This window comes from Microplitis mediator, chromosome 4, assembly GCF_029852145.1.
Source record: "Microplitis mediator isolate UGA2020A chromosome 4, iyMicMedi2.1, whole genome shotgun sequence".
Lineage (NCBI taxonomy): Eukaryota > Metazoa > Arthropoda > Insecta > Hymenoptera > Braconidae > Microplitis > Microplitis mediator.
The window spans coordinates 16,124,305-16,150,847 of NC_079972.1; the positions used below are offsets into that span (position 1 = coordinate 16,124,305).

At 27.1% G+C, this 26,543-nt stretch overlaps 3 protein-coding genes across 7 annotated transcripts; 2 read left to right on the plus strand and 1 right to left on the minus strand.

Annotated features, from left to right (window-relative positions):
• Window position 1: 1 nt before the first annotated feature.
• LOC130666957 (glycerol kinase-like) lies at window positions 2–7,929 on the plus strand. 3 transcript variants are annotated; one of them, XM_057468307.1, is made up of 12 exons: window positions 2–244; window positions 3,031–3,311; window positions 4,523–4,602; window positions 4,718–4,976; window positions 5,073–5,290; window positions 5,366–5,578; window positions 5,660–5,770; window positions 5,838–6,094; window positions 6,392–6,597; window positions 6,665–6,808; window positions 6,901–6,987; window positions 7,194–7,929. In XM_057468307.1, exons 2-12 carry the CDS (start codon window positions 3,143–3,145, stop codon window positions 7,289–7,291), a joined length of 1,842 nt encoding a protein of 613 aa, XP_057324290.1. In that variant the 5' UTR covers window positions 2–244; window positions 3,031–3,142; the 3' UTR covers window positions 7,292–7,929. The 3 variants fall into 3 exon arrangements, with proteins under 3 accessions (XP_057324290.1, XP_057324289.1, XP_057324291.1); XM_057468306.1 differs by lacking the exon at window positions 2–244 and adding an exon at window positions 293–811; XM_057468308.1 differs by lacking the exons at window positions 2–244; window positions 3,031–3,311 and adding an exon at window positions 3,957–4,298.
• Window positions 7,930–8,972: 1,043 nt separating this feature from the next.
• LOC130666956 (E3 ubiquitin-protein ligase CBL-B) lies at window positions 8,973–26,057 on the plus strand. Of its 2 annotated transcripts, none has more exons than XM_057468305.1 (8): window positions 8,973–10,068; window positions 19,431–19,577; window positions 19,657–19,929; window positions 20,004–20,223; window positions 20,630–20,794; window positions 23,304–23,577; window positions 23,773–24,327; window positions 24,407–26,057. In XM_057468305.1, exons 1-7 carry the CDS (start codon window positions 9,521–9,523, stop codon window positions 24,321–24,323), a joined length of 2,178 nt encoding a protein of 725 aa, XP_057324288.1. In that variant the 5' UTR covers window positions 8,973–9,520; the 3' UTR covers window positions 24,324–24,327; window positions 24,407–26,057. The 2 variants fall into 2 exon arrangements, with proteins under 2 accessions (XP_057324288.1, XP_057324287.1); XM_057468304.1 differs by having other exon boundaries at window positions 20,004–20,226; window positions 24,407–26,056.
• On the minus strand, window positions 16,057–18,258 carry LOC130666959 (uncharacterized). Of its 2 annotated transcripts, XM_057468310.1 has the most exons (6): window positions 18,103–18,246; window positions 17,496–17,571; window positions 17,151–17,241; window positions 16,939–17,048; window positions 16,781–16,872; window positions 16,057–16,705 (listed from the first exon to the last, which is right to left on the minus strand). In XM_057468310.1, exons 2-6 carry the CDS (start codon window positions 17,557–17,559, stop codon window positions 16,490–16,492), a joined length of 573 nt encoding a protein of 190 aa, XP_057324293.1. In that variant the 5' UTR covers window positions 17,560–17,571; window positions 18,103–18,246; the 3' UTR covers window positions 16,057–16,489. The 2 variants fall into 2 exon arrangements, with proteins under 2 accessions (XP_057324293.1, XP_057324294.1); XM_057468311.1 differs by lacking the exon at window positions 17,496–17,571 and having other exon boundaries at window positions 18,103–18,258.
• Window positions 26,058–26,543: the final 486 nt, after the last annotated feature.

Genomic DNA, 26,543 nt, shown 5'->3' on the forward strand with positions numbered 1-26,543 from the left:
CCTCCAATGAAATGTCAGTACCAGACATTTCAAGTAAATAATCATCTGTAAATTATTATTTTTAAAAATTAAACTTAATAGCCGATTTAAATAAATAAATTTGATTTATGGCGGGAAATAAATGGCGAATTGGATTCAGTTTAAGAATTTCATCAGCCAATTGGGATTTTGTAAAACAAACCAAGCAATTGTTATAATATTTGCTCATCAGTCTAAAACTAACAACCAGAAGTGTTTGGTGTCTGTGAGTTTATACCATCCGATAAATTCTAATTTATAACATAAAATTATACAAATTAATCAATAATTAGCTTCATTTTAATTAAACATATCTTGATAAATTATTTAATTGGTTTTAAATTGTCTTATAGTTGATAATAACAGTGATAATAAAATATATTTGTTGAGTTCAGTTGATTTGTGGCACATGGTTGATTTTCAACTTGCGCAGTATTAAATATCAGGAAAGGTCAGGGCGGGCTAAAGTATTATATATATAAATACATATATATAACAATGCAGAAATTATTAATATGAACAAATCTAAAAAAAAAAAGTAAATACTTATTAAATTATGACATCTTTGGATAACGATCGACAGAGATTGATAGTAATTACTTAAATATCTTGATTGCTGGGTAATTTGAAAGGTTTCATCGAATGATATCTCATTTATTACACTCGTTGATATATTTTATTTATTGACTACTTGAAATCGAAGTACGGTAAATCCCTGCGCATGTCCATTATTTTAACACACGATACTACATCTGAGTGTTGCGTGATTCTAAGTACTGTCGATTACTTAATTGTAAGTGTCCTTTTATTATTATTATTTTTTTTTTATTAGTGTCAATCAAATTATTTTTTATTACTCATTAATCCGACTTAACAATCATAGTATCTTTTATTTAAATATCTTTTTATTCAAATCTCTTTTTACCGTAGTAAGGAATGTGTAAAATTGTTGAATGACATAACTGGTATCAAAAATTTTTTACCAGCACGTGTATATAATTTGTTAATGTAACGCTCAATTTATTATGACATTGTAATTCAATGTAAGACGTACGCAATCGATAGTTGAGCGCAATTTATCTGTTTTTTTTTTTTTTTTTTTTTTGTATGACGTACGAGGAAATATTGAATGCAGAAGATAATTGGCGCGAATTGGTTTACGTTGAATTATATGTTATTATTTTTTTTAATTAAACTTTAAGTTACATAAAATGAATACAATTATCAGGAGGTTGTTAGTTTATCAATAATTAGTCGTTTTTCATTGGCTAAAAATTTTATTTTTGGATTTTGAGTTTTGCACTTTTGCCTGGTCTTTTTTATTGATAAATTTTATTTTATTTAATTAATTATTTTTTACAACAAGGTCGCTTAACTAAATTTAAATTCAGATACTTTTAGTGAGGTATCCATATATATATATAAAGATTTTTTTACAGTTCAATTAAATAATATTTTTCTTGACTTTACGAAAGTTACATAAGGATTAATTAAAAATGAGGAAAAATTTATCTCAATTACAGTTTATAAGTCAACTTTGCTTGTAATTACTCATATATCTTCACAAGTATAAATAACAAACGCAAATTATCATTACCATTAATTTCTTGTAATTTAACAACAATTCAATTTTAGTAATTTTTTTAACCATGACATAGAACATGAATGATGTAACAATTTGTTTTTGCAGCAAGTGATTCTGTACACGCAAATATATATATAGCACAGGCCGGAGAAAATATTCAAAGAAACCGCGTTTTTTTAACTCAAGATTTACCCGCCAGATGGACGCTAGCATTGAAGTTCACCAACGAGACTCGGGAGACTAAAAAAATTGCATTAAAAAATTAATTTAAAATATTTGCTGTCAACTTACAAAATTACAAATGCTTACAAAAATTGAGCGACACATTGAAGGATAATTGGAGAAAATTTTAAAATTTTTAACATGAATATTTTTAAAAATAATGACATATTTGTAGCTTCTCGCAGGTGGTCGTTCTTAGTATCATTTAGTATATAAGAATGAAACTGGGTGATGTTGTCAGGTAGTCCGATGCTTCCCAGGCAAACCTACGCATCATGCGGCCTAATACCAGACCACATCATGTCCAGTACTCAAGTACAATAAAAACCGTCATCGATTCGATAATTTACTTAATTAAAACAATACTGTGGGAGCGACTTTGACTACTCTTTTGCTACCGAAATTAAATGATCCTGAAGTTAGCAGACAATTCAAAATTTTTTTATTTTTTTTTGAACAATTAAATTTGAAGAAAAAAAAAACTAAAAATATGCACATGTAGAAAATTTAAAAAACTACAATTTTTTCCAAGTGCAATTTTTTCAAATATTTTTTTTCTTCTGGTTTATCGTCTAAATAAAAATCCAAAAATTATTAGACGTCTGCTAACTTTAGTATCATAAAATTAAACATTATTATTATTTTTTTTTAATTATATATAATCAATATATATTACATATGATCTCAACATGGTAATTTATTTCACACCCGAGGTGTAAGAAAAAAAATAATTAGCATTACGCGCTTAATTATTTAAATTTAAAAGTTAATCTATATTGTGAAGAAGAAACTTGAGTAAAGTCACCGGTATATATTTGGCCTTAAGCAAATGTCACTTGAAAAATTTATTAACTCAGATAATGTCAAAGACGGAAAAAAAATATATATATATATATATATATATATATATTAATTATCTTAAAAATATAAATGTTAGTTTTAAGTCATGTCGTAATTTAAAATTTGGCTAAGATGATGAGACACGAAAGCATTTTATGAATTCGAGCCAAATTTAAATGACAACGAAGAATAGAAGTTCGATGGATTGCAGTAGTCACTTGATTTCGGTCTGGTTACCCCCAAGTATTCGGTACTTCTAATGACGATCCAGACTAAACCGCTTTTATTTATTTTTAAATCATCTTCTGATACAAATCTTTGTACATAATAATTTCTATATATTTATAGGACTTTTTGTTTTGCAGATTGTCTTACAACAACGGCGAGTAATCGGCAAGGAAATTTAAAAATCTTGCACTTTATAAGTTGGAGATTTCCAGAAAAAAGTTACTGTAAATATAAAAAAAAACCAAAATAATGGAGACACACGAAAACCAAGAAGATGCTCAAGAAGAAGCTCAAGATGATGCTTTTGATGAATCTAAGGATTTAACATTATCACCAGCTGTCGAAATATCAAGAGATAATAAAAAAGGATTAAAAAGAAAAACGAGTATTTTCAAATACTATTCGTTTAAATCAACAGGTATATTGATATACTTTTGTTTTTTTAAAATTAATCTCAAAGATTGAATTTAGTGATTAACATGGATTTTATGTATAGTAAATTATTTATAGTCTCTGTATAATTAAACCTGGTTTTTTTATCTTTTTATTCACGTACATATGGTCAAATTAGTTCGTTCAAAGTCTAAATGCGATAACAAAATCAGAATTACTCCGCGTTTTTAAAACATTTTTCCATTGTTGCATTAATCCAACAGTAAATTAAATTATTTTAATAAGTTAATTTATTAATTATTATGACACATGTCTTAATATACAAGATTTCATTCTAATAATAAAATCACGCATAATATATCATTGATGATGTGTAAGTTCGAGAACACGCTATTGGGCTAAAGTTTGTATTAAATTAACAATATCATAGCATTTTATTGTAAATTTTTCCTTATGGAAAAATAAATGACCGTTTTTTTTATCTTAAAATGTAGCGAAAGTTTTTTTTTTATTTTAAACTGCGACATATGAAAGATAATAATATTATCGCGGCGGTGAAAGAGAGTAGGATCAGTACAAGCCTCCATCGTCCACCAATCATGCTCTATAGAATTAGTGACATCACGATATGTGTGAGTATCGGGCTGTATAAAATAAAAAATAAAAACGAAAGTAGTCAGTGAATACACATTATTCGCGTAACTCTAGTCTCGTAAACGTGGGTAAAGTTTGCTCCAGCAGAGTTAGTTTACTTGCTTATTTATTTATTTATTTAACGCATTTCTGCAATCTACTTAGTATTAAATATTAAAATTTTTTACTTAATTTTTTTTTTAAATAATATATTTATTTAAAAAATAAAAATAATTAGTTATAAATAAGAAATAAAATTTACTAAAGTGAAAGTAAATAATTTGTAAAAAGTTAAAAATGGGTAGAAAAAGTGGTAGCAATTGTCCGTCACCTACTGGATCAACTGTTAAAAATCTTAATACTGAAAATGTTGCGGCAGGCATGTACATTTTATTTATCACCTTGTTTAATTATCAACTCAATATTAATTGAATTATTATTAAATTTAATTAAGCTAAAATTATTATGTCGTGGTATATTTATTATAAATATAGTTTGAGGCCACACTTTAATGGATTCACATTGATTTTAGCTGTAGAATTACAAAATAATTTAAATAGTACAAAGTTCATGAATTTTAAAACTTGTTAATTAATATTACAGAAGCTATGCCGGGTTCGTCAAAAAAATCAGGACCTCTTGTTGGTGTAATTGATGTGGGTACACGTACAGTAAGATTTGTGGTAAGTTTTAAATAAATTTATTTATAATTATTTATTATTATTTTATTATTATTGGGAATATCATTATTTTTTATTATCAGGAAATAAAGAAGAAAAAAACTAAATATTTTTTTAGATTTTCACTGCTAAACGAGTTGGTGAGGTAGTGTCACACTCAATTGATATTGAACAATTAAGTCCTCAAGAAGGATGGGCTGAACAAGATCCTAAAGAAATTTTATTTGCTGTCAAAGCATGTATTAAAGATGTTGTTAAAAAACTTATAGGTATGGGTGGCAGTGTCAGCGACATTGTTGCTGTTGGTTTGACAAATGCACGAGAAACGACATTTGTTTGGGATTCAATAACTGGCGAACCACTTCACAATGCTATCGGTATTACGACTTTTTATTATTAATATTAATACTAATATAAATATAAATATAAATAATTTAACAAATAATAATAATTATTTTATTCATTCATTCAAGTGTGGTCTGATATTCGTACGGATACGATTGTTGATCAGATAATTGCGAAATTTCCTGACAAAAGTAAAAACCATTTGAAACCACTCTGTGGTCTACCAGTCAGTCCCTACTTCTCAGCACTGAAAATCCGATGGCTCAAACAAAACGTTTCAACAGTAAGAAAAGCAATTCGTGATAAAAGATGTAAAGTTGGTACTTTAGATACTTGGATAATTTGGGTAATTTTATTTTATTTTAAAAAATTTTATTTATTATTTTTTTTTTCCCAATTGTAATAATAAACTTATTTTTAGAACTTAACTGGCGGCAAAGAAAATGGTCTTTATATTACCGATGTCACCAACGCTTCAAGAACGATGTTGATGAATATCGAAACGTTAAATTGGGATCCTACTTTATGCAGATATTTCGATATTGACATGAATTTACTGCCAGAAATAAGAAGTTGTTCTGAAATTTATGGAGAAATAACTGTTGGACCTTTATCAGGAATTCCGATAACTGGGGTATGTCATTTAATATTTAATAATATGTAATATATGTATATTATCATGTCAGAATATTATTTAAAAAGTAATAAATTATAGATTCTTGGTAATCAACAAGCTGCGTTGGTTGGACAGAATTGTTTAAAGCAAGGACAAGCAAAAAATACATACAGAAGTGGTTGTTTCTTACTCTGTAATACCGGCACTACTGTAAGTAATTCATCATATTTAATTATAATTCAATTATAAATATATTTATACATTTATTTATTTTTAGAGAGTATATTCTTCACACGGTCTAGTCACAACCGTAGCATATAAATTAGGGCCAGATAGTCCGGCATATTATGCGCTCGAGGGTTCAGTAGCTGTTGCTGGTGCAGCAATAAAATGGTTAAGAGACAATATGAAACTTATAAAAGATGTTCATGAAAGTGAGCATTTAGCAGAAAAAGTTTTCAGTACTGGAGATGTTTACTTTGTACCAGCTTTCAATGGTCTCTATGCTCCATACTGGAGAAAAGATGCCAGAGGGTAATTAATATAAACAATATGATTTATTATTTCGCGTGCCAAATACCAAAAGGGCGTATTACAGCAGTTAGATAGGGTTCCATGCCAAAAGGGCGTATAAAAAAATTTTTTTTGTCATTCTTTTTAGAATCGCTCGAAACATAAAGATCTGCAGAAAAAAAATTTTTGACGTACTATCGCCAAAAGGGCGTAGATCTTTAGATCTTTGTATCTTTGTATCTAAAGATATACGCCCTTTTGGCATTTGGCACGCGATTTATTTAACAAACTAGCTAAAGTGAATTTATTTTATTAAAGAATAATCTGTGGTCTAACGGCATTTACCACAAAACAACACATCATCCGTGCATCACTCGAGGCAGTATGTTTTCAATCGCGAGATATTATCGAAGCTATGCATAAAGATTGTGGATTTCCTCTCACTAAAATTCATACTGACGGTAAAATGTCAACCAATAGTTTACTAATGCAACTTCAGGCTGATCTTAGTGGTATACCAGTGTGTAAGTATTTAATTTACTGATAATATTTATTTAAATACATAAACATTTATATTTTATTTATTTATAGTTAGATCAACAATGCCAGATATTACAGCACTAGGAGCTGCTATTGCAGCTGGACAAGCTCAAGGCGTTGAAGTCTGGCCACTTGATGGAGACGAGTCTGAAAGTGTTCCTAATGATACATTTTTACCTACAACTACTCCAGAAGGTAATAAATATAAACAGATTATAATTGTTATTTTTTAAATATTTTTTATCGATACGTTAATTACTTTTAATGACTTTTTTTTTTAATTACAGAAAGAGACGGAAGGTATAAAAAATGGAAGATGGCCGTTCAAAGAAGTTTAGGCTGGGCTGCTACCAAAATAACTGCCCATATGACAGGTAAAGAAATAATTATACTTTTAATCATCTATAAAAAATTTTATTTGTTTTTAATGATGTCGGCAATTAAAAATATATATTTTTTATTTTTATTGGAAATACCTTTGTTATTAAAAAATATCTAATTATAGCCAATGAACGTTAAAATGAAATAAAAAAAAAAATATTGATAATAGAGTTAATATATTTTTTAAAAATTTTTACAGATGAAAGATACAGAGTATTAGCATCAATTCCTGCCAGCTGGTTTGTTATGTCAACTTTCGTCTTACTACGATTAAGTTATCACTTTAAGGAACGGTGACAACATTTATCAGATATTATCACACTAATTTAAATAATTAAAAGCTAGCCAACTAAAAAAATTTTATTGTTATTCAGTACATAGTTAGATAGTTGATAAATTAGATTATAATAATAATAAGAATAATAATAATAATAATAGTAGCAAAAGACTATCGTAAATTAAAAAGTAAATATTGTTGACATGAACTATTTGTTAATTTATATCTTATTATTTTATAATTTTATTGACTGAAAGTACGCACATTCAGCTACATAATTAATTAAATGACATACTCGAGTTGTCATATTTTTATCATTATTGATTTTAAAATATATAAATTACTTGCCTTATATGCTCAATATTATTGTCAAATTATATTTTTTTTAGTAAATAATAAATCACAACTTATTTTAAACTTATACGTTATTGCAGCTGAATCATATAAATTAATGTTACCGTAAAAAAAAAAAATTTATGTGATTTTATTTTTAAAATAATTATAAAAGTACTTAATAAATAAATTTGCATGATTATTGTTGCTTACAATTATTTTTATTAAGATAAATATGTTTTATTAATGACTATGTTATGTAAATTTAAAGCTTAAAATTGTAAAAACTGTTACAAGACACGAATAAAATACTCATTGACCAGAATTGTAGCATACAGTAATTGTTGTTATTTATTTAATTTTAAAATTAAATGAGTCCGAATGTAGCAGTAATCAGAGAAATTTAAAATTATAAATAAATAGAGTAAATAATTAATAAAATAAAATTTTTAAAAAATGCGCATTTAAAAAATTTTGAAATTAATAAGTGCATTTTTATATGATACTGAAGTTAGCAGACAATTAGTAATTTTCGGATTTTTTTTTTTAACAAATCAATTACAAAAAAACGAAAACTAAAAATATGCACATGTAGAAAATTTAAAAAATTACAAGTGCAATTTTTTCAAATATTTTTTTTCTTATAATTTATTGTTTAAAAAAAAGTCCAAAAATTATTAGACGTCGGCTAACTTCAGTATCATTTTTTATATGATACTGAAGTTAGCCGACGTCTGATAGTTTTTGGATTTTTTTTTAAATGATAAATTATGAAAAATAAAATATTTGAAAAAATTGCACCTGTAGTTTTTTAAAATTTTCTACATGTGCATATTTTTAGTTTTTTTTTTTCTGTAGTCAATTAATTGAAAATAGAATTCAAAAATTTATAATTGTCTACTATCATATTTTACGATCCTGAAGTTAGCAGACAATTGAAAATTTTTGAATTTCATTTTGAACATTTAAATTTAAAAAAAAAAAAAAAATCAAAAAATGCACATGTAGAAAATTTTAAAAACTACAGGTGCAATTTTTTCAAATTTTTTTTTTTTATAATTTACTGTCTAAAATAAAATCCAAAAATTATTAGACGTCGGCTAACTTCAGGATCATCATATTTTTATAAATATTATTTTTTAAATTATTTGTAATTTTAAATTTGTCTGATGTCTTCTACATTCACACTCTTAAAATTGATCAAGTTGGCGGTAAAAAAAAATTGCCGCCACTATTTAAATATCGACACAGGATACCAGCGCCTCTAGATTCAAGTATCGAAATAAACAAAGAAATATCGATTCTCGATTGAATATAAGTTGAAGTTAAATTATTTTCTCTTGTCTTTATCTCGAATGTAAATATTGGCTACATTCAGTTGAATAGAACGTCGTGATGATCGCGACAATCCTCAGTTTAGAAACAGAATGCAATAATGAATGATCTAACAAAATCAAAACGATCAAGACAACTCACGTACAACAAACACCTCGTGAGAACCGTCAAACAATAAATATACCTCGCTAAAATAATTATCAAAAATGTGTTTATCTAATCGTGGTGATGTGACATAATAAATATATACATATATGTATATATATATTATATATATGTATATGTATATATATAAATATATTAATAAAGTAGTGAACAGGTGTTGTTAATAATATTTAAATAATTAAGTGTTAACGGTGATGGTGGTGGTGGCGGGTTAGCATCCGACCATCAATTCCTGGTGGAAATACACAACACTAACGGGGATTTTTTTTGTTGACCCTGATTGGTGTTAAAATTGCATTGTCCGCTGATACAAAAAACATAACTCTTGTGTGTACATAAATATTTAGTATATTATTATTATTATTATTATCATTAGCATCGTCAACATCATCATCATCAGTAGGAGCAGCATCAAGATGTCGTCGGGTCACAGCAGCCGAAGTAGTCGAGCTGCCCACATAAGTTCTATACTTCAAAAACTCCAAGGACGGTTTACCGACGCAATGACTCCACCAAAATTATCAACAGATAAACGTATGCTCGACAAAACATGGAAACTTATGGACAAAGTTGTTAAATTGTGTCAGCATCAGCGAATGAATTTAAAAAATTCACCACCATTTATCCTTGATATTCTGCCAGATACCTATCAACGGCTGAGATTAATTTACAGTAAATATGAAGATCGCATGTCTGTATTACATAGCAATGAACATTTTTGTGTATTCATAAATAATCTTATGCGAAAGTGTAAACAAGCTATTAAATTATTTAAAGAAGGCAAGGAAAAAATGTTTGATGAGACATCACATTATCGTAGAAATTTAACAAAACTAAGTCTCGTATTCAGTCACATGCTCTCTGAATTGAAGGCCATCTTCCCCAACGGCGTCTTCGCGGGTGATCAGTTTCGCATTACAAAGTCTGACGCCGCTGAATTTTGGAGAGAGCGCTTCGGTAACAGGTACACATTATTGTTATTATTATTACTATTATTATTCAATAGTATCCACTTTACTATATAAACTACCTAACCTACATACGTCATAGACAGCCATATAAATTTATATTTTTATATTTCACCCCAATATTTTTTTCTTAATCCAATTACATCCCCGAATTTCAACAACATATTTATATATACCACCACTGCTACTCTTTACGACCAATCGATACAATAGTTTATTGTATTGTATATATATATATAAAATATTAACTGAACTTAAATATATATTTTTTTTATATTGATTAAAAAATAAAAAAACCCGAGCATTAAAATATTTTAATATAACAAATGACTTGAATGGATAGGATAGATATATATTTATATACTTTTTACGGTGCGCTTCGTTCATTGACAGTTTTATCAATTTAAACTCGAATTAAAGAAACCGAATGCCGCCAAATAAGTTCATTCAACTGTTCAGCGACCTTTCTTTTACTGACTATTTATTACCCAGTATTCGATCATTATCATCGTCATCACTAACATCATAAATTATAAACTTGATATAAGTATATGTATATATATTTAAGTTGCCGGCTTGTAGGTCATGCATCAATGAACTATAATCTATTGATTAATATTTGATTATGATTTAAGAGCAGACAAGTAGTTATCATCTTGTAAAAAAAAAACGCATTCCGTCAGTCACGTATTTATTTTATTAACTACAAATACCAACGCACGTTTAAACTTTTTTAATCGTTAGCAATATATGTGTGTATGTATGTATAAATAAACATTATGAGTATTGCGCTGGCCAATTCATGAATGGTTTGTCTAGCAGAGAACGTATAGTCGTTTTTTATCATTAATTTAAATGCACGTGTGTGCAAATTACAATTATTTAAGTTTAACTCACGTTTTATTTTACTCGTATTATAAATATTAAATTTTATTAATGCGTTTATTAATACACTGTAAAAAGAGCGGTGTTAAAAATGGACTCATTTTAACTCCGCCCGGTGTTAAAATAAAATTACACCGGTGTAGGAGGAGTTATTCACCGGTGTTAAAAATACCGGTATTAAATCAGGGTAACCGGTGTAAAAACGGAGTAAAATCGGTGTAAAAGCAGGGTAACCGGTGTAAAAGCGGAGTAATACCGGTGTAAAAGCGAGGTAACAGGTGTAAAAGCAGGGTAACCGGTGTAAAAACGGAGTAATATCGGGGTAACCGGTGTAAAAGCGCAGTAATGCCGGTGTAAAAGCGGAGTAATGCCGGTGTAAAAGCGGGGTAAATTGCGTCCGCTTGGAGTATTAATTTTAAAGATTATAAAACACAAAAAATGTCAGTTCTTTATGAAAATTAATAAAAAATATCATTTATTAATAAGTATAGTGATCGAGTAGGTAAAAATATTCACAAAGTAAAATATTTTAACACCGGTAAAAAATATCTACACCGGCGGCGGCGTTATTTTAACACCGGTCTAGGATATTTACACCGGCAGTGGTGTTATTTTAACACCGGTACAGAATATTTACACCGGTGGCAGCGTTATTTTCACACCGCTTTTGGTGTTGAAATTTAACACCGCCGATTTTAACACCTACACCGCTTGGACTTACCCCGGTGATTTTTTACAGTGTAATTTAAAATTTTAAATAAAATTATTTTTGATCCGTTCTAATTTTACATTTAATTTTATAGTCGATATTTTTTTTACGTTTTCCGGTTTATAAATATACGATTTAAAAATACATTTTTTAATAAATAATGTTTAATAAAACAAAATAAATATATAAAAGTATGAGGATGTGGTGTGAGATTGGTAAGCGATTGTCGGCGGCGACGTTGACGGAACCCGTTCAATTACCCAGATGCGTGGACCTTCAGTTTCCGGCGTTTCCGGTCAAATGATCCGCGGACATCCGCCCGGCTAGCACTTACACAACAGTACATACATATACAATATAATAATAATAATAATAATATATATATATATATAACCCGTGGTAGTGGCGGTACTCTTTCTAGTCATCATTGATTCATAACTCTTTCTCATTCTAAGAATTTTGTTTATGCTCATGCTGGGGGGTTTACCCTGACAATTTATCCTCATTTTTAATGCCTGTTCTTATCCCACACAAACTGACATATTTTTTTAATTAGACTTTAGTTGGTATTTATTTGAGTACATCAGACTTAAATGTTATTTTCTTCTTAAAATAGCACCCATCTAACCCTTGAATGAAATAAAAATAAAGGCTGAAAGAGGACCTTTAACCTTTGCATTGATACACATCGGTGAATGCCTTTTACAGTCTGCTTGCTTTTCCATTTAAATGCATATATTTATATATATATGTATATAACACACATAAACTTTTAAGCAAGACAGTATATAATACAACTAGCGAGTGTAAAAATCGGAGAAAAAGGTTTTTCAATAATCCTCAACGTCAAGTACAGTAAAAATATTGAGTTTTTAAAAGCTGAAAGTAAATCCAAATATCGACTTAACATTTATTCAAAGAAAAGTCGATATGTCACTTTATCAAAGTGCTTTTATCATTTTGTGGAAAAGGTTTTTTTTTTTTTTTAAATTTAATGGATAGTTTTGCTAACGTGAATAAATTGCTAGCTCATAAATAAATAATAAGATACGTGTGATATATTACTGTACATTAATAACATGACATATGATAGGACGAAAAAAAGTTAGATATACATACATATATTATATAGATCGGGTTGTTCTCGGACAAAACGGTTCCCCGCTCGTCGAGTTAATCTCACATCCGGACTGAGAGCAAAAGCGGAAGGAAGGGGACGTGACGTCACGATTGAGGAAAATTAAAAGAGTAACGCGAACGTGCGAGATGAAAAGAGAACTCGTACGCCCGCATGTACCATAAAACACTAGACATATTTCGTTACTCCATACATATATAAATATATGTATATGTATATATGCTTAACAAAAGTACCCTGGCCCCTCAGCACACTACTTATATATTTGCATAGATATATTACATTACATTATACATTAACATGCTGACATTATATAAGTACCAGTACAGCAATTGCTGCTTACTGTTGGGTTTAAAATATATAATGAGTCAATGCCACATAACCACATAACAACACGGGTTCGATGGAAATAAAATAAAATATGAGGGCATTGCTCGTTTATTTAACTAATAATAAATAATGTGGGAATTTTTTAAAAATAAAACTCATTAAATTTATTTTTTTGACCTTATGGATCCAAGTCAGGAAGCTCATTGATAAGCATTACTTACTGTAATGACAATTATTTTTTAAAATTCATTGTTACGCAAAGAACTGAGAATAGATATAAAGATTTAAAGATGTCTCTCGTCGGGAATGACGCCAACCTGACCACTACCACCACTACATCCGTTTTATCTTATATATATACTCTTTATTATCTTTAATTTCGGGGGGAATGTACCAACGATGACGTACACTTTTTATGTATTGAGATTTTAAATTACAGGAAAATTACCAATTATTACATTGTGTAATTTTATATATTACAATTTAACTATTTTATATGAAGAAAATAGTAATGTATTATGTAAATATAATTGCCGAATCCGTGCATTGTTTTTTAAATATTTTCTGTACGCTAAAGTTATATTATACATTTTTTTCTTTTTTTTAAAACCTCAAGAGCATTGTGGATCATGTTGGTGGTCACGTACGTTCGTGCCCTGAAGTTATATCGAAAATTTTTCCATCCTACCAAGTGCTTTTACCTTAATTAAACTCAGGCAAGCTTGACATTACGCTATTTTATAACGCAAATAAGTATTATTAAAATTACTAAAAAAAAAATATTTTTTTTAAACAAATAAAGAATTCCTTCAGTTACAATGCTTACAAAAAAGTCATTATTTATAAATCACAATTTTTATATTTATAAAAATTTTAATGAGGAAAAAAAAATGAGTTCATTTTAATTCACATTGGGGTGTAGGATATGCTCTGAATTGTAATGAAAAAATATGTATAGGGAAAAAAAAAAATAAATAAAATGAAATGACATAAGAAAAAAGTGGGCCGCGAGTAAACTGGGTCTCTCCTCTTCGATCCGCGAATGTCAGGTCGGTAGACACGCGCGCAAACGCTTAAAGATGCGCGAAATCATAGTAACTAAGCATCAAGTGTGTTGGAAAAAGACATCGTCGTCGTTATACTTATATATATACATATATGTATGTATGATGTTATTAGTTGAGTTCTATGAATGAACGCGGGTGTTGGGTCAGCCGACAAGCAAGGCCGGCTAATTATAACCAATATATTTTCTTACGTGCGCTAACGTGCATATGAGCCAACTAAAACTCCCTTCTTTAATTATATTATTATTATATTTTGCTGGTGATGCTTTACTTAAGTTAGTCTGTCTCTCATTTCTCATTTATACTGGTCTCACTCTTTTTTAATGCTAATAATAACCATATTTCCGGAGCGACCTGGCGATAATGCTACAAAGATCTTCCTCACCGTTGCGTGGGCAAATATGTTTACCCAAGTCGCACGTATCTATATAACGTTATTATTTATATTTAAATATCAAATATACAATTATTAGTATTAGTATTGACTGTTTTAATTTCATTCATTCTCACTAAATCTACTGATTTTTGTTTTTATTTATATACTTGTAGCAGGTTAATCACTGAGATTTTTTATTATTCATTATTTTATCATGTATAAGGTTGAGTTGAGTCAAGTTAAATAATACGTAATTTCAATACTGACCTCTGATATTATTGTCAGCATTATTAAACTTGATTTTAATTACTTTATAATTAAATTCATTCAGAAATAAATTACGACCTAGAAAAAAAAACCGAGTACTCTACATTTATAACAATAATAGTTAGCACTTGTTGAATAAATTAATATTATAATGTTATATTTTTATAAAATATATTTAAATAATCTCTAGACATTGGGATGTCTGTCTTTGTTACATTAGCAGACGAGACTTTTTAATCCTAAAATCAATATTATACTCTTCCATTTCTTCTCGTCCCCTTTTGCTCCTGTTCTCAGCGTTTAAAAAAAAAGCGCATTTCCTGTTCATCTCGGGAGGTCATGACCGATAATAAAATACAGAGACTGGAGTGAAATTAAATCAAGTGTGAATACTGATATACGTGCAGACTTACACCACACACACGCACACTATTACATATATTTCAATTAATTTTTTTAAATTATTTGAAATTTAACATCTTGTTACCGTTTATATTCAACACTAAATTTATAAATTATTTCAAGTAAATACGTATTTTCCATAATATTTTTTTAAAGAACTTAAAAACTTTGAATTGATAAAAAAATGCTTTTATGATAAAGATAAAAAGTAGTCAAGTATTATTATTTTTGTTGCAAGTTTAAATATAAATTTTCAATTCTAGTTATAAGAAAAAAAATAAGTAACAGACAGTAACAAAATTATAAACTTACTATAACTTTTTATTTAAGTATATAATTTGCAAAACTTTTTACTGAACACAGATAGTATCATGTATCAATTTCCCTCAGTTGATTCCAAGTTCCAAGTAATCTATTTGTATGAAATTCAAATTTATTCATATTTCAAAAGTCATCAAGTCAGCTTAATAAATACCACATTATCCTTTTAAATATCAGTTCAATGAAATAAATATTCTTATTAATAAAGTAGTTTTTGTTGATAAATTTAGCAGAAAACGTATACTACAATAGTATTCTGTTAACAATCCTGATATAGCCTGTTAAGTCATCGTTATTCCTTATCTAAACTTATAATAATTTACTTCCGGCAAATGTTTAATATATATAATACCTTATCATTACCGTGTATGTACACTCAAGCTTACTCACAGTAACATTTTTATGGTATTTTACTTAAAAAGCTTGTAAACGATTTAATCAAGCTTATCTACAAGTTAGCGATAACTTATATAAGAAATAAAATAGATGTATTTGTAAAAAAACTAACGTCTTTATATGCATTTTATATAATCATATTTATTAGATACATTATTTGATCTTTTTTTTTTTTTTTGTTCACATTTAAACAAGTACAAAGTCCCAATTGGTTGCAGTGCGTGTGAATCGATACCTACGCACGGATATATTTATAATTAATTAGGTGTTGATTACAAAATCGATAACTTTAATGTTTCCATCAGACACGATACTCTAGAGGAAGCGTGTAAATTAATCATAGTCAAAAAAAAGAGAATGAATAAGTAAAAGGATTATAGATTATTTAAAAATTGAAAAATTTTAATTAAAAAATAATTTCCTTTGCATAGAAAACAATTCATACGCTGTGATGTGCTGATTATTTAAATAAGCAGCAGTATTATTTTACAACCGTGCGCTGGGAATAAGTTGAGGTACTGAATCCTCAAAAGTACTTTTCCAAATGTGATGCCAATTTACTTGGATCTACATTCGGTCCATGTCGTTCGACAACTTTTCCATCTTTGTCGACAATGAACTTTGTGAAATTCCACTTGATGAAGTTTCCAAGAGTACCTCCCTTTTCCTTCTTCAAGTACTTCCACAGTGGATGAGTTGTTTCTCCATTCACGTCTATTTTTTCAAACAAATCGAATTTCACCTGCAAAACAGAAAACATTTTTTTTTTTATTTTAAATTTAATTGTAAAAAGAAAAAAAAATAGTAAAAAAATTACTTTTTGACGATCAGCAAAGCTGCAAATTTCATCGCTGTCACCAGGCTCTTGACCATTGAATTGATTGCATGGGAATGCTAAAATGCGGAGACCTAAACAAATAAATTTAAATCAAAAGTATTTATAGAATAATTATATAAAGATAAAAATATAAGTACCATGAGACTCTGCATATTTATCATAAAGCTCATTTAATTCTTTGTAATTTGTGGCAGTAAGTCCACACTTTGAGGCGACATTTACAATCAAACAAACGTGGCCTTTGTACCTAAAAAATAATTCATAGTAACAGTTAATAATTAATATAGACAGGCATTGAGCGAAAAGGAAAAAAAATAAATAATAAAGTTATATTAATAGTTTAACATACTTTTCGAGGGGTACATCTTCTCCTTTAATAGATTTAGCTTCAAAATCGTGGACAGACTTTGCCGCCTTGTAATCCAAGTTTCCACTCATTACTATTTAAATTACAAAAATTACATTTACAATATTAAATAATTTGAATAAAATACTCAGAGTCAACGTTTCAAATTACTTTCAGCAAATTGTTATTTTTTATTAAATATAAATCCAACTAGCTTTTTAATTAATAAATAAATATTATTAGCATCTCATGCAAATTTCATTAAAACACTTTACTTAAATTGCAAATTCAAATCAACTAGATTTTTAAATAAATTCATTAATAGACGGGGGTACTAAAAATACATGCCTGCAAAATTTCGAATAACTTGTTGCAACCCGGCAGGTATTATTGGATATTTCAAAAAACGCATTGTTGACCTAGACTTTTATTTTAAAAAAAACAACAAAAAAAAAAGTTTATTCATTTTTACAATTATTTCTAATTGCCCTCATAGCTTAATATCATTTTTAAATTCAAATAATCTTATAATTAAATTTAACCAGAAAAAAATTAATTAATAATTTTCTGCTTTATTGAAAATTTTCTTTTACTCCTGAGAAAAATTTCCTTTTTTTTTTTAAGTATTTATCAGACCTCGGGCAATCCCATATCCGGCCCATATCCCGCCAATAATCGAATTAAAATTCAAATTCAAATTTTCAATTTTTTAAACCAAATGAAATTCACTTGAAACCAGATCAATTTCAAAGGAGAAAAATTTCTTACAAAGTTAGATAGTAGTGCCATCTAGCAACAAGACAGAAGACAAAATGATCTGCGATGGATAGAATACTCTTTTATATACGCAGTATATTTAACAATTAAATTCATTCAATAAGTAATTTAACATGACAATATACTATTAAATATGATTAATTTATAACATTAAATAAGTAGTTTTATATATTCTTACCTATAAATTTTATAAAATCAATGGACAATTACAATATTTTTACTCTACTTCTCGTTAGCTGTAAAATACCGACTGTGCAAACTGAGCAACTGTCTACGACTGACTAAAATTCGTATGTCACGTAGTATTTAGTATAGCTTATAGTAAAACGTTATATGTATAGATATTTATATATAGGACATTGAAAAAAAGACATTACACATACTTGCTAAATATTTCATTAAATTTTCATCATATGTTATCGTTTGTCATATGTGTAAAGCTTACTTTACCACCCTTCAATATATATGTCATATTCACGATGACTTGACATTTTTTTGTCATAATTATTATTATTTTTCAATGTCACATCAATAAAGTTGTGATACCTTGAGTTCAAAGGTCTTTACATTCTATACTATAATTATTAATTATTTTACGATACTGAAGTTGGCTGACTTCTAATAATTTTTAGATTTTTTTAAAATGATAAATTTCAAAAAAAAATATTTTAAAAAATTGCACTTAAGGTTTTTTGAATTTTCTACATGTGCATATTTTTAGTTTTTTTTTTTTTTTTTAATTAAATTATTGAGACAAAACCCGAAAATTATTAATTGCCTGCTAACTTCTAGGTCATTATTTTATTAATTTTTAGTCTCTTATCAAATTATTTTTTGCTAATCATTTATTACTTTTTTTTTAAATTTCGGTAGATTGAAATATTCAAAATAATTTGCGGTAAGAAAAAAGGTTTTTTATCTGTAGATAAAAAATATAAAGTCATATCTAATCGGTAAAAATCCACTTGAAATAAATAATTTAGTAAATATTCTTGGACATGAATTGATTTTTATTTACAATGTACTACTTAGCAATTATTATACCCGTGTCAATTGAATATTCTTTCGTGCGAAAAAAAGTATATGTACTACACGCCAATATTTAAGTTCATTTTTAATGAGTAGATCCTTGAAATAGTAGGACGTTGATTTTAAATATTCAAAGTAATAATAATAATTTTTAAAAGTTGCTTTTTAACTGCCGGGGTCATTAGCGACTGTTGGGACTTTGGGGTTTTTGTAAAGTCGGTGGTGGATTTTTCGGCTAACACTGAAATTCTTACTCACGTCTGGTCTGTTATGATTATTATAGATTTCTTAAGTATTCAAGTACTTGAAATTTTTTTTTATCAATTGTATTTAATTACAAATTATTAATTATCCCTGGAAAAATAATTGTATAACTTATTAGCAGACTAATTAATTATTAACGAGACTGTTAAAAATTTTTGTTGATTTTCAATTAATAATTATTATCATTATAGATTTACTAACTTTATTTTTCAGTACTTTGGTTCCATGGAAAATTTTTAGACATGAATTAAATCAAGTTCATCCAATAAGTTCTGGTCTTCAAGCAATGGCATTGAAATCAACAATTGACCTCACCTGTAATGACTATATTTCAAACTTTGAATTTGATGTATTTACAAGGTAATATATTTTTTAAAAGTATATAGAAATATTGTTATTGCTGTTGTTATTATTATTAATATTTAAAAAATTTAAACAGACTGTTCCAGCCATGGTCTACGTTGCTACGTAACTGGAAAATATTGGCAGTTACGCATCCTGGCTACGTAGCATTTTTGACTTACGATGAAGTTAAAGCACGTTTACAAAAATATTGCATCACTAAACCAGGAAGCTATGTCTTCCGATTAAGTTGTACAAGATTAGGGCAATGGGCTATTGGTTACGTTACATCTGACGGTGATATTCTTCAAACAATACCCCACAATAAAAGTCTCTGCCAAGCATTATTGGATGGTTATCGGGAAGGCTTGTAAGTTTATATAATTATAAATTTAATTTATCACTAAAAAAATGATAATAATATTAAATAAAAATTTTTTTTAGCTACTTGTATCCAGATGGACGACATGTAAACCCAGACTTAACGTGGGCTGTCCAACCTACTCCAGAAGAACATATTAAAGTAACGGCTGAGCAATATGAACTTTATTGTGAAATGGGCAGTACATTCCAATTATGTAAAATTTGTGCTGAACACGACAAAGATGTCAGGATAGAGCCCTGTGGTCATCTTCTCTGTACACCGTGTTTAACATCTTGGCAGGTAGCAGTATTTACTCATTCTATTATTATTATTTATTTATTTTAAAACCATATACTTCATAGAGTATCATTTTTTTTTATTTCTTTTCTTTCGTATTACTCATTCACTTTAGCTGACTGTTAAGTAATTATTTTTTTGCTAACACTTGTGTACAAAGCAAATATATATATATGTATGCAGAGATCTACTTAGATATAGGACACTGATGAATAGCAGTAAAATTCAGGCCAACGATTTTATTATATCCACTTTATAAATTCAGGTTGCTTTGAGAGTCATTAAAGTATGATATATAGGTGTAAGAAAAAAAAAAAAAAATTACTAGCTCTCAGTAAATTTACTAAAAAATTAAATATTATTTTTTGTTTTTAACTGACTTATTAATATTATTTGTAATATCCAACAGGATTCAGAAGGCCAAGGGTGTCCTTTTTGTCGTGCGGAAATAAAAGGAACAGAACAAATAGTTGTTGATCCTTTTGACCCACGAAGAACACATCGACCTGGCGCTCAATCAGCATCTGTCAGCAATGCATCTACTCCTACGCGGGATCTTGACCCTGACACCGAGGTATCCGACTAGGCGTATCATCACCCTCCATTTAAAATAAATAAATAAATATATATTATATATTTATTTGTTTATATATTAGTTAAAAACATATCCTTGTATAGTGACCTCATAGATTATGCCTCATAAAAAAACAAACTGCCTTTTGTATTTCATTGCAGTAGCATTGGTTGTCGTAATGCTCCTCATTTAAACTTATCATTGCATTGCATTATTATTTTTTTCACATAGTTATTTTAATACGCAACGGGATTAAATTAATAATGCTATATTTATTTTTCCAATTAATATTTTTTAAAATAACTAAATAATAACAATAATATGGTATACATATGACAAATAACGTTGGAATAATTACACCATGCAAGACTAAGGTAGGTTTACTCTTCCATCCATTCCGGACAGTCCATGTCAATTATTTACTACTTTTTTCTTTTCTAATATATATTTTTAAATATAAGCTATACATTGAATTAATTCATTACTTCTATTGCATACTACTTTAATGTCTTAAAAAATAATACAAGTGTATTATTTTACTATACAAGCTTTTTTTTTCTATCCATTCAACAATACATTTCAAACATTTATTAAGCTTAGCGGTAGCATTTAATTATTGAAATAAATTAGTAATTGTCAATTAATTACTAAATTTAAAATTTAAATAATAATGTGACAATTTTTTAATTGCAAGACTTTATTAAATACTTTAATTAATTATAATAGCTTGCATTCCTTGCATTGATCGCATTTTAATCATTATTTTGGGCTTTAGCATTTTTTTTAGAGAGCATACTGAGGCAAAAAAATAATTAATAATATAAATATTAAATAAGTATTATTAAAGTATAGGTAAAAAAAAAAAAAAAAAAAAAAAAAAATATTCTATCGAGTTTTGAAGTGTAACTTCCAGGATTATTGTTGATGTTCTTGTGCCAGTGAAAAAAAAAAAATTGAATAAATGAAAATGTGTCAGATTTTGTGCACAAATAATCGACTCTCATATCATATAAATGAATATTATACTAAACCAAATGATTGGTTTAGTTGTGATTAATTATTGACATTAAAAAAAAAAGAAATCGTTATGATTAGTGATAGTTAAAAAAAATTTTTTTACGTATTACTTTTATTTTAATTTGCATAAATTGTTAGTTAGTTGTATTATTACTATTAATTTTTTTTTTTTTTTTGTAACTCAAATCATGCTTAAGTAATTTATGCAGTTAAATGTAATCCAATAAATTCATTGAAGATCACTTTAACTGTATCAACTTTTTTTTTTTTTTTTTTCCAGTGTATTTTTACTACTTGTAATAATAAAAAACTGATTGCAATGATTACAATGCAAATAACTTAAGATCAATTAGCGTTAAATGCAAATCATATTAAATTATATTTATAAATTTTTTTTATACATATTTATATTTAATTAAAATCATTTAACTCAATTAAATATTTAATATTAATAAATTTCATATTTTATTATTGAAATATAAAATTTTTAGTAACATAATCACTTATATAATTAAAATAAATAATGAATTATTATTTCTATTACTATGGTTTTAATCCGAAAATAGATAAGGGTTAAAAAATATAATTAGTTTTTTGCATTAACGCCTGTGTTAATTTAATTAAACAAAATAAAGCTGCTTACTTTAGAATATTTTTGCCATGCACTGGCGTCTTTAGATAAAAAATTAGAACAAATGAAAATATAAATATATATATATAGATATATAATTTTAGTGTACATGATTTATTTCTTATTGTAAAATATTAGTTATCTGAAATATTTTTAAATAAAGTTATATTATCATTATATTGAGTTACTTTTGCACTTATATACGCTCCTTTCGCTAAATTGTTATAATTATTATTAATTACTTAAAAGAAAAAAAAAAAAGAAAATAATTATTAGAATTTTGAATATCGATTTTTGTTTATTCTAACATGATAATAATAAAGTCGATATTTAGTGGTGTAAAAAATAAAAATATATTCGCATGAAATAAAAATGATATTATTTTTAAAAATAATTAAGTTGTCCATTGGGTCGAATGCTCAGCCCACTGCATGATATTTAAAACTAATTTGTATTGTAAATACGTGAAGCAAATTTTTTTTTTTCTCAAACTGTTTATCAATTATCGAAGGTAAGTATAATAAAATTGCATTATGGTTTACTATTTTATATTTACTTTTTCTGCTTAATGCTTAATTGCCTTGTTTCATAAACTGCAAATATTAATTTAATACGCATAATTAATAAAATATAACTAGACAAAAAAAAATACATAAACTGCACCTGAGTACGAAATTTATTTATTTTCACCATTAAAATAATAAATTTATATTTTAAATTAATAAATTAGTATAAAAATCACACAACTATTGCATGAAATACATAACTATTATCACAATAAGTACTTGTGAAATTAATAATATAAAATGCTATAAAGATCGTGTAATTTTTATTTATTTTTTATTTTTTTCTGTTGATTAGGATATCATAGAACTGTGTAATGGGAATTGTAGTGGTTTAATATGTGATGACTCTGATGAAGAAGACGATTCAAGTCCTGCGAGTTCACCAGTACCACCACGAAGAATAGTACCAAGTCCTCCTCTACCTCCTCGAAGACCATCACCCTCACCAACTCCAAATAATCATCCGCGAAATAGTAGTCGTCATTTAACAGTACCTAAAGAAAATGCACCACCACCACCTACTGTTACTGTTATTCTTTCATCAAGTGAAAATCATCAAAATAATAAAGGTATTATTTTATTTATTTTCATTACACCAGCATCGAAACTTTGAGTTTCAGTGTCTCTACAATTAAAACAAGATTTCAGACTGGGGGTAATGTCAGCCAACTTCACCCTGGTCTGCAATCGTTTTATTTCATCCCTTGTCACACAATATACTGTATTATATTTACAATTTATTCTATTTAATAAAAAATAAACAGCAACGACAGAAGCAAGGTATGACATGCTACACAGAGCATCATCACCATCACCAATACCACCAGCAGTTGTACGACCTCATGTTAGATTATCTCACATCAGACCACCGGCATTACCTGAAAAAGCTGGACAACGACATTTATTATATCAATCACAATCACAATCAACAACCACTGTGCCTCCAGTACCACCACCGTTATCAGCACCACGACCACCTAAAACTACAAATAAAGATACTACTCCTAAACAAGATCATCATTATGAAAATACAATATTAATACATGGAACCAGAGAACACGTTGTTAAAAATATAAATTTAGAAATGAACCGTGCTAAATTCACGGCATTAATGAAAAGTAGAGAAGAACCCGGTGGATCATCAATAAAACCTACCGAGGGTGCTGCTTATGAAAATGTTAACGTTGAACATATTTCAAGGCTTACTGCACTAGGTTTTGCACAGGATGCTGTTATAAGAGCCCTGGGAATAAGTAGAAATGATTTAGAAATGGCTTGCGATATTCTCAATGAATTTGCAACTAAATCTTCTTGACCAGGTATTTACTAATTACTATTTACTTTTTTTAACACAATTTTAAATCTATACAAGCTATTTTTTTTAAATTTTTATTACAGGTACAAAGACTGATGGTTTATGACCACCAGTACCTCCCCGTCGTTATCTTTAATGGGGAATCTCTAAAACAATATCTTTAAGATAAATAACAAAATCATCACTAACATCAGCTGCACAAAATCTACAAATTACTGAAAAAATAAAACAAATATATTTATGATAAAAATTAATAGTTGGCCACTGATTCTTAAAATAACACGAGTTATCCGTAAAACAATTCATCAAATTAATCAAAATTACTTGTCCTCTTTTTTTTTTACACAGCATATAATAGTTACTAATAGTTACCCTGTCGCTGTCATTAAATCACGTACTTTTTAAATTAATTAATTAATAAATGTACCGAAATAAATTTTTATACACTGACAGGATTAGAAAAAAAAATAATAATAGATAAAACTTAAAGTAATTACAATTATTTTAATTAATGGTACTTTATGTTTGTATTTATAATAGAATAGACAACAAACAAAAAAAAAAAATAACTTTTCATGACAGATATTGTTTTTTTTTTAATTATTATTATTTATTTATTTTATAATGTATTCATCAAATGTGATATTTATAATTAAAATATACGTACACATTATTCTGTACGTCACATTATGAAATGTATATTTTAAAACTTATCGGAAAAAAAATCTAAACTAAACTGAAAAAAAAAATATCGTTTTTATTTAACAAATGACTGGCGTTCACTTACAATAGTAATTTATTGTTATTATTAATTGTAATAAATTAATTGGAATGACAATAGCGGTATTATATTTTAACATAATAATGGTATTTAAATGTACAAGGTAACTCAAATTTAATCCTTTAAGAATTAGGTTTTTATAAATTTCATTAATAAAATAAATTCTCAAAGGATTAAAAATTATTGCGATAGGACTGATGGAAGTTAAAAAATAATAAAAAAATAATAAATAATATTTACTTGTAAATATCATTAACAAAACTAATTTATTGAAATATATATATAAATATATATATAACAATATCTCGTTTTGATTTTTTAATTAATTATAAGTGATAATTATTAATATCACAAAATATAGCTGCGATTTAATTGTATTTCTTGTACCTATTAATTAATAATAAATAATAAAATACATTTAATTAATTAATTAACGATCTGTATTTTACTAGAAAAAGACTGACACAGCAGTCGCTAGAAAATAAATATATTGAATATTTATTTATTAATAATAAAATTATTATTCTTCGAATAAAATTTAACTTTACAAACTGTTACACAATTTCATCATCGTGACTAATAAATTTAGAAATATAAATATTATTTTAAAATTTAATCTTGTAAACAATTAATAAACCTAGCTGTCCTATTTTTCTACAATTTAATAATTGCAACAATGTAATCATAAATTTAAATTTAAATAATTAGTCACACAAATACCTAAATAAATAAATAAATAAATATATAGAAATAATCTCTATTTAAACAAATATGTTATAATTTTAACGAATAATCGTAAATAGGATGTAATAACATTGTAATGCCCTATTTAGTGCAATACTTAGTACATAAGTAGTGAACTTACAAGTGAATCTATTTTAAAAAAAATTAGTACATAATTTTAATAATTATTTAAATTTAAATAAATAAATATTGGCTGTATTTAATATAATTGTTATTATTTTATTTATTAATGGCTACTTGACAAAGAATTTTCAATAACCCAAAGTGCACATTTTTTTTCCATTTTTAAATTTATCTTCGGCCGTGTTCGCTGGCATTTTTTGTTTGCGCAGGCGCTCTTAATTTGAATCTGCACCCAATGAAAAAAAAAACCACTGAGAACCAATGTTCTAGCGCGCATGCGCAAACATTCAAAAAAATAAAAAATCTTCCAGAAGACATTCTGTAGAGATTTTTGTGTCTCTTTAAAGTATATATATATATATATATATATATATGTACAAAAAAAAACATTTATTTTTCTCATTTGCTTTTTTACAATAATATTTATTTTCTGTACGACAAATGTCATACGAGAAATAAATTTTATTGTGAAGAAGTAAATGGAAAATATAAAAATTTAAAAAAATATTATTCATAATATATATCCATAAATATATATATATAATTTCATAATTTCTTTTTGTTTATTTAAC

What these genes read in the sequence shown, in the direction of transcription:
- LOC130666957 (XM_057468307.1), top strand. Translation starts at nt 3,143, where the DNA reads ATGGAGACACACGAAAACCAAGAAGATGCTCAAGAAGAAGCTCAAGAT. An exon ending in CACGTACAGTAAGATTTGTG is followed by an intron (nt 4,603 to 4,717) that starts GTAAGTTTTAAA and finishes ATATTTTTTTAG; the next exon opens with ATTTTCACTGCTAAACGAGT. An exon ending in TAGATACTTGGATAATTTGG is followed by an intron (nt 5,291 to 5,365) that starts GTAATTTTATTT and finishes ACTTATTTTTAG; the next exon opens with AACTTAACTGGCGGCAAAGA.
- LOC130666956 (XM_057468304.1), top strand. Translation starts at nt 9,521, where the DNA reads ATGTCGTCGGGTCACAGCAGCCGAAGTAGTCGAGCTGCCCACATAAGT. An exon ending in AGAGAGCGCTTCGGTAACAG is followed by an intron (nt 10,069 to 19,430) that starts GTACACATTATT and finishes TTTATTTTTCAG; the next exon opens with TACTTTGGTTCCATGGAAAA. An exon ending in GTTTAACATCTTGGCAGGTA is followed by an intron (nt 20,227 to 20,629) that starts GCAGTATTTACT and finishes AATATCCAACAG; the next exon opens with GATTCAGAAGGCCAAGGGTG.
- LOC130666959 (XM_057468310.1), bottom strand. Translation starts at nt 17,559, where the DNA reads ATGCGTTTTTTGAAATATCCAATAATACCTGCCGGGTTGCAACAAGTT. An exon ending in GAAGATGTACCCCTCGAAAA is followed by an intron (nt 17,049 to 17,150) that starts GTATGTTAAACT and finishes ATTATTTTTTAG; the next exon opens with GTACAAAGGCCACGTTTGTT. An exon ending in TAAATATGCAGAGTCTCATG is followed by an intron (nt 16,873 to 16,938) that starts GTACTTATATTT and finishes TTATTTGTTTAG; the next exon opens with GTCTCCGCATTTTAGCATTC.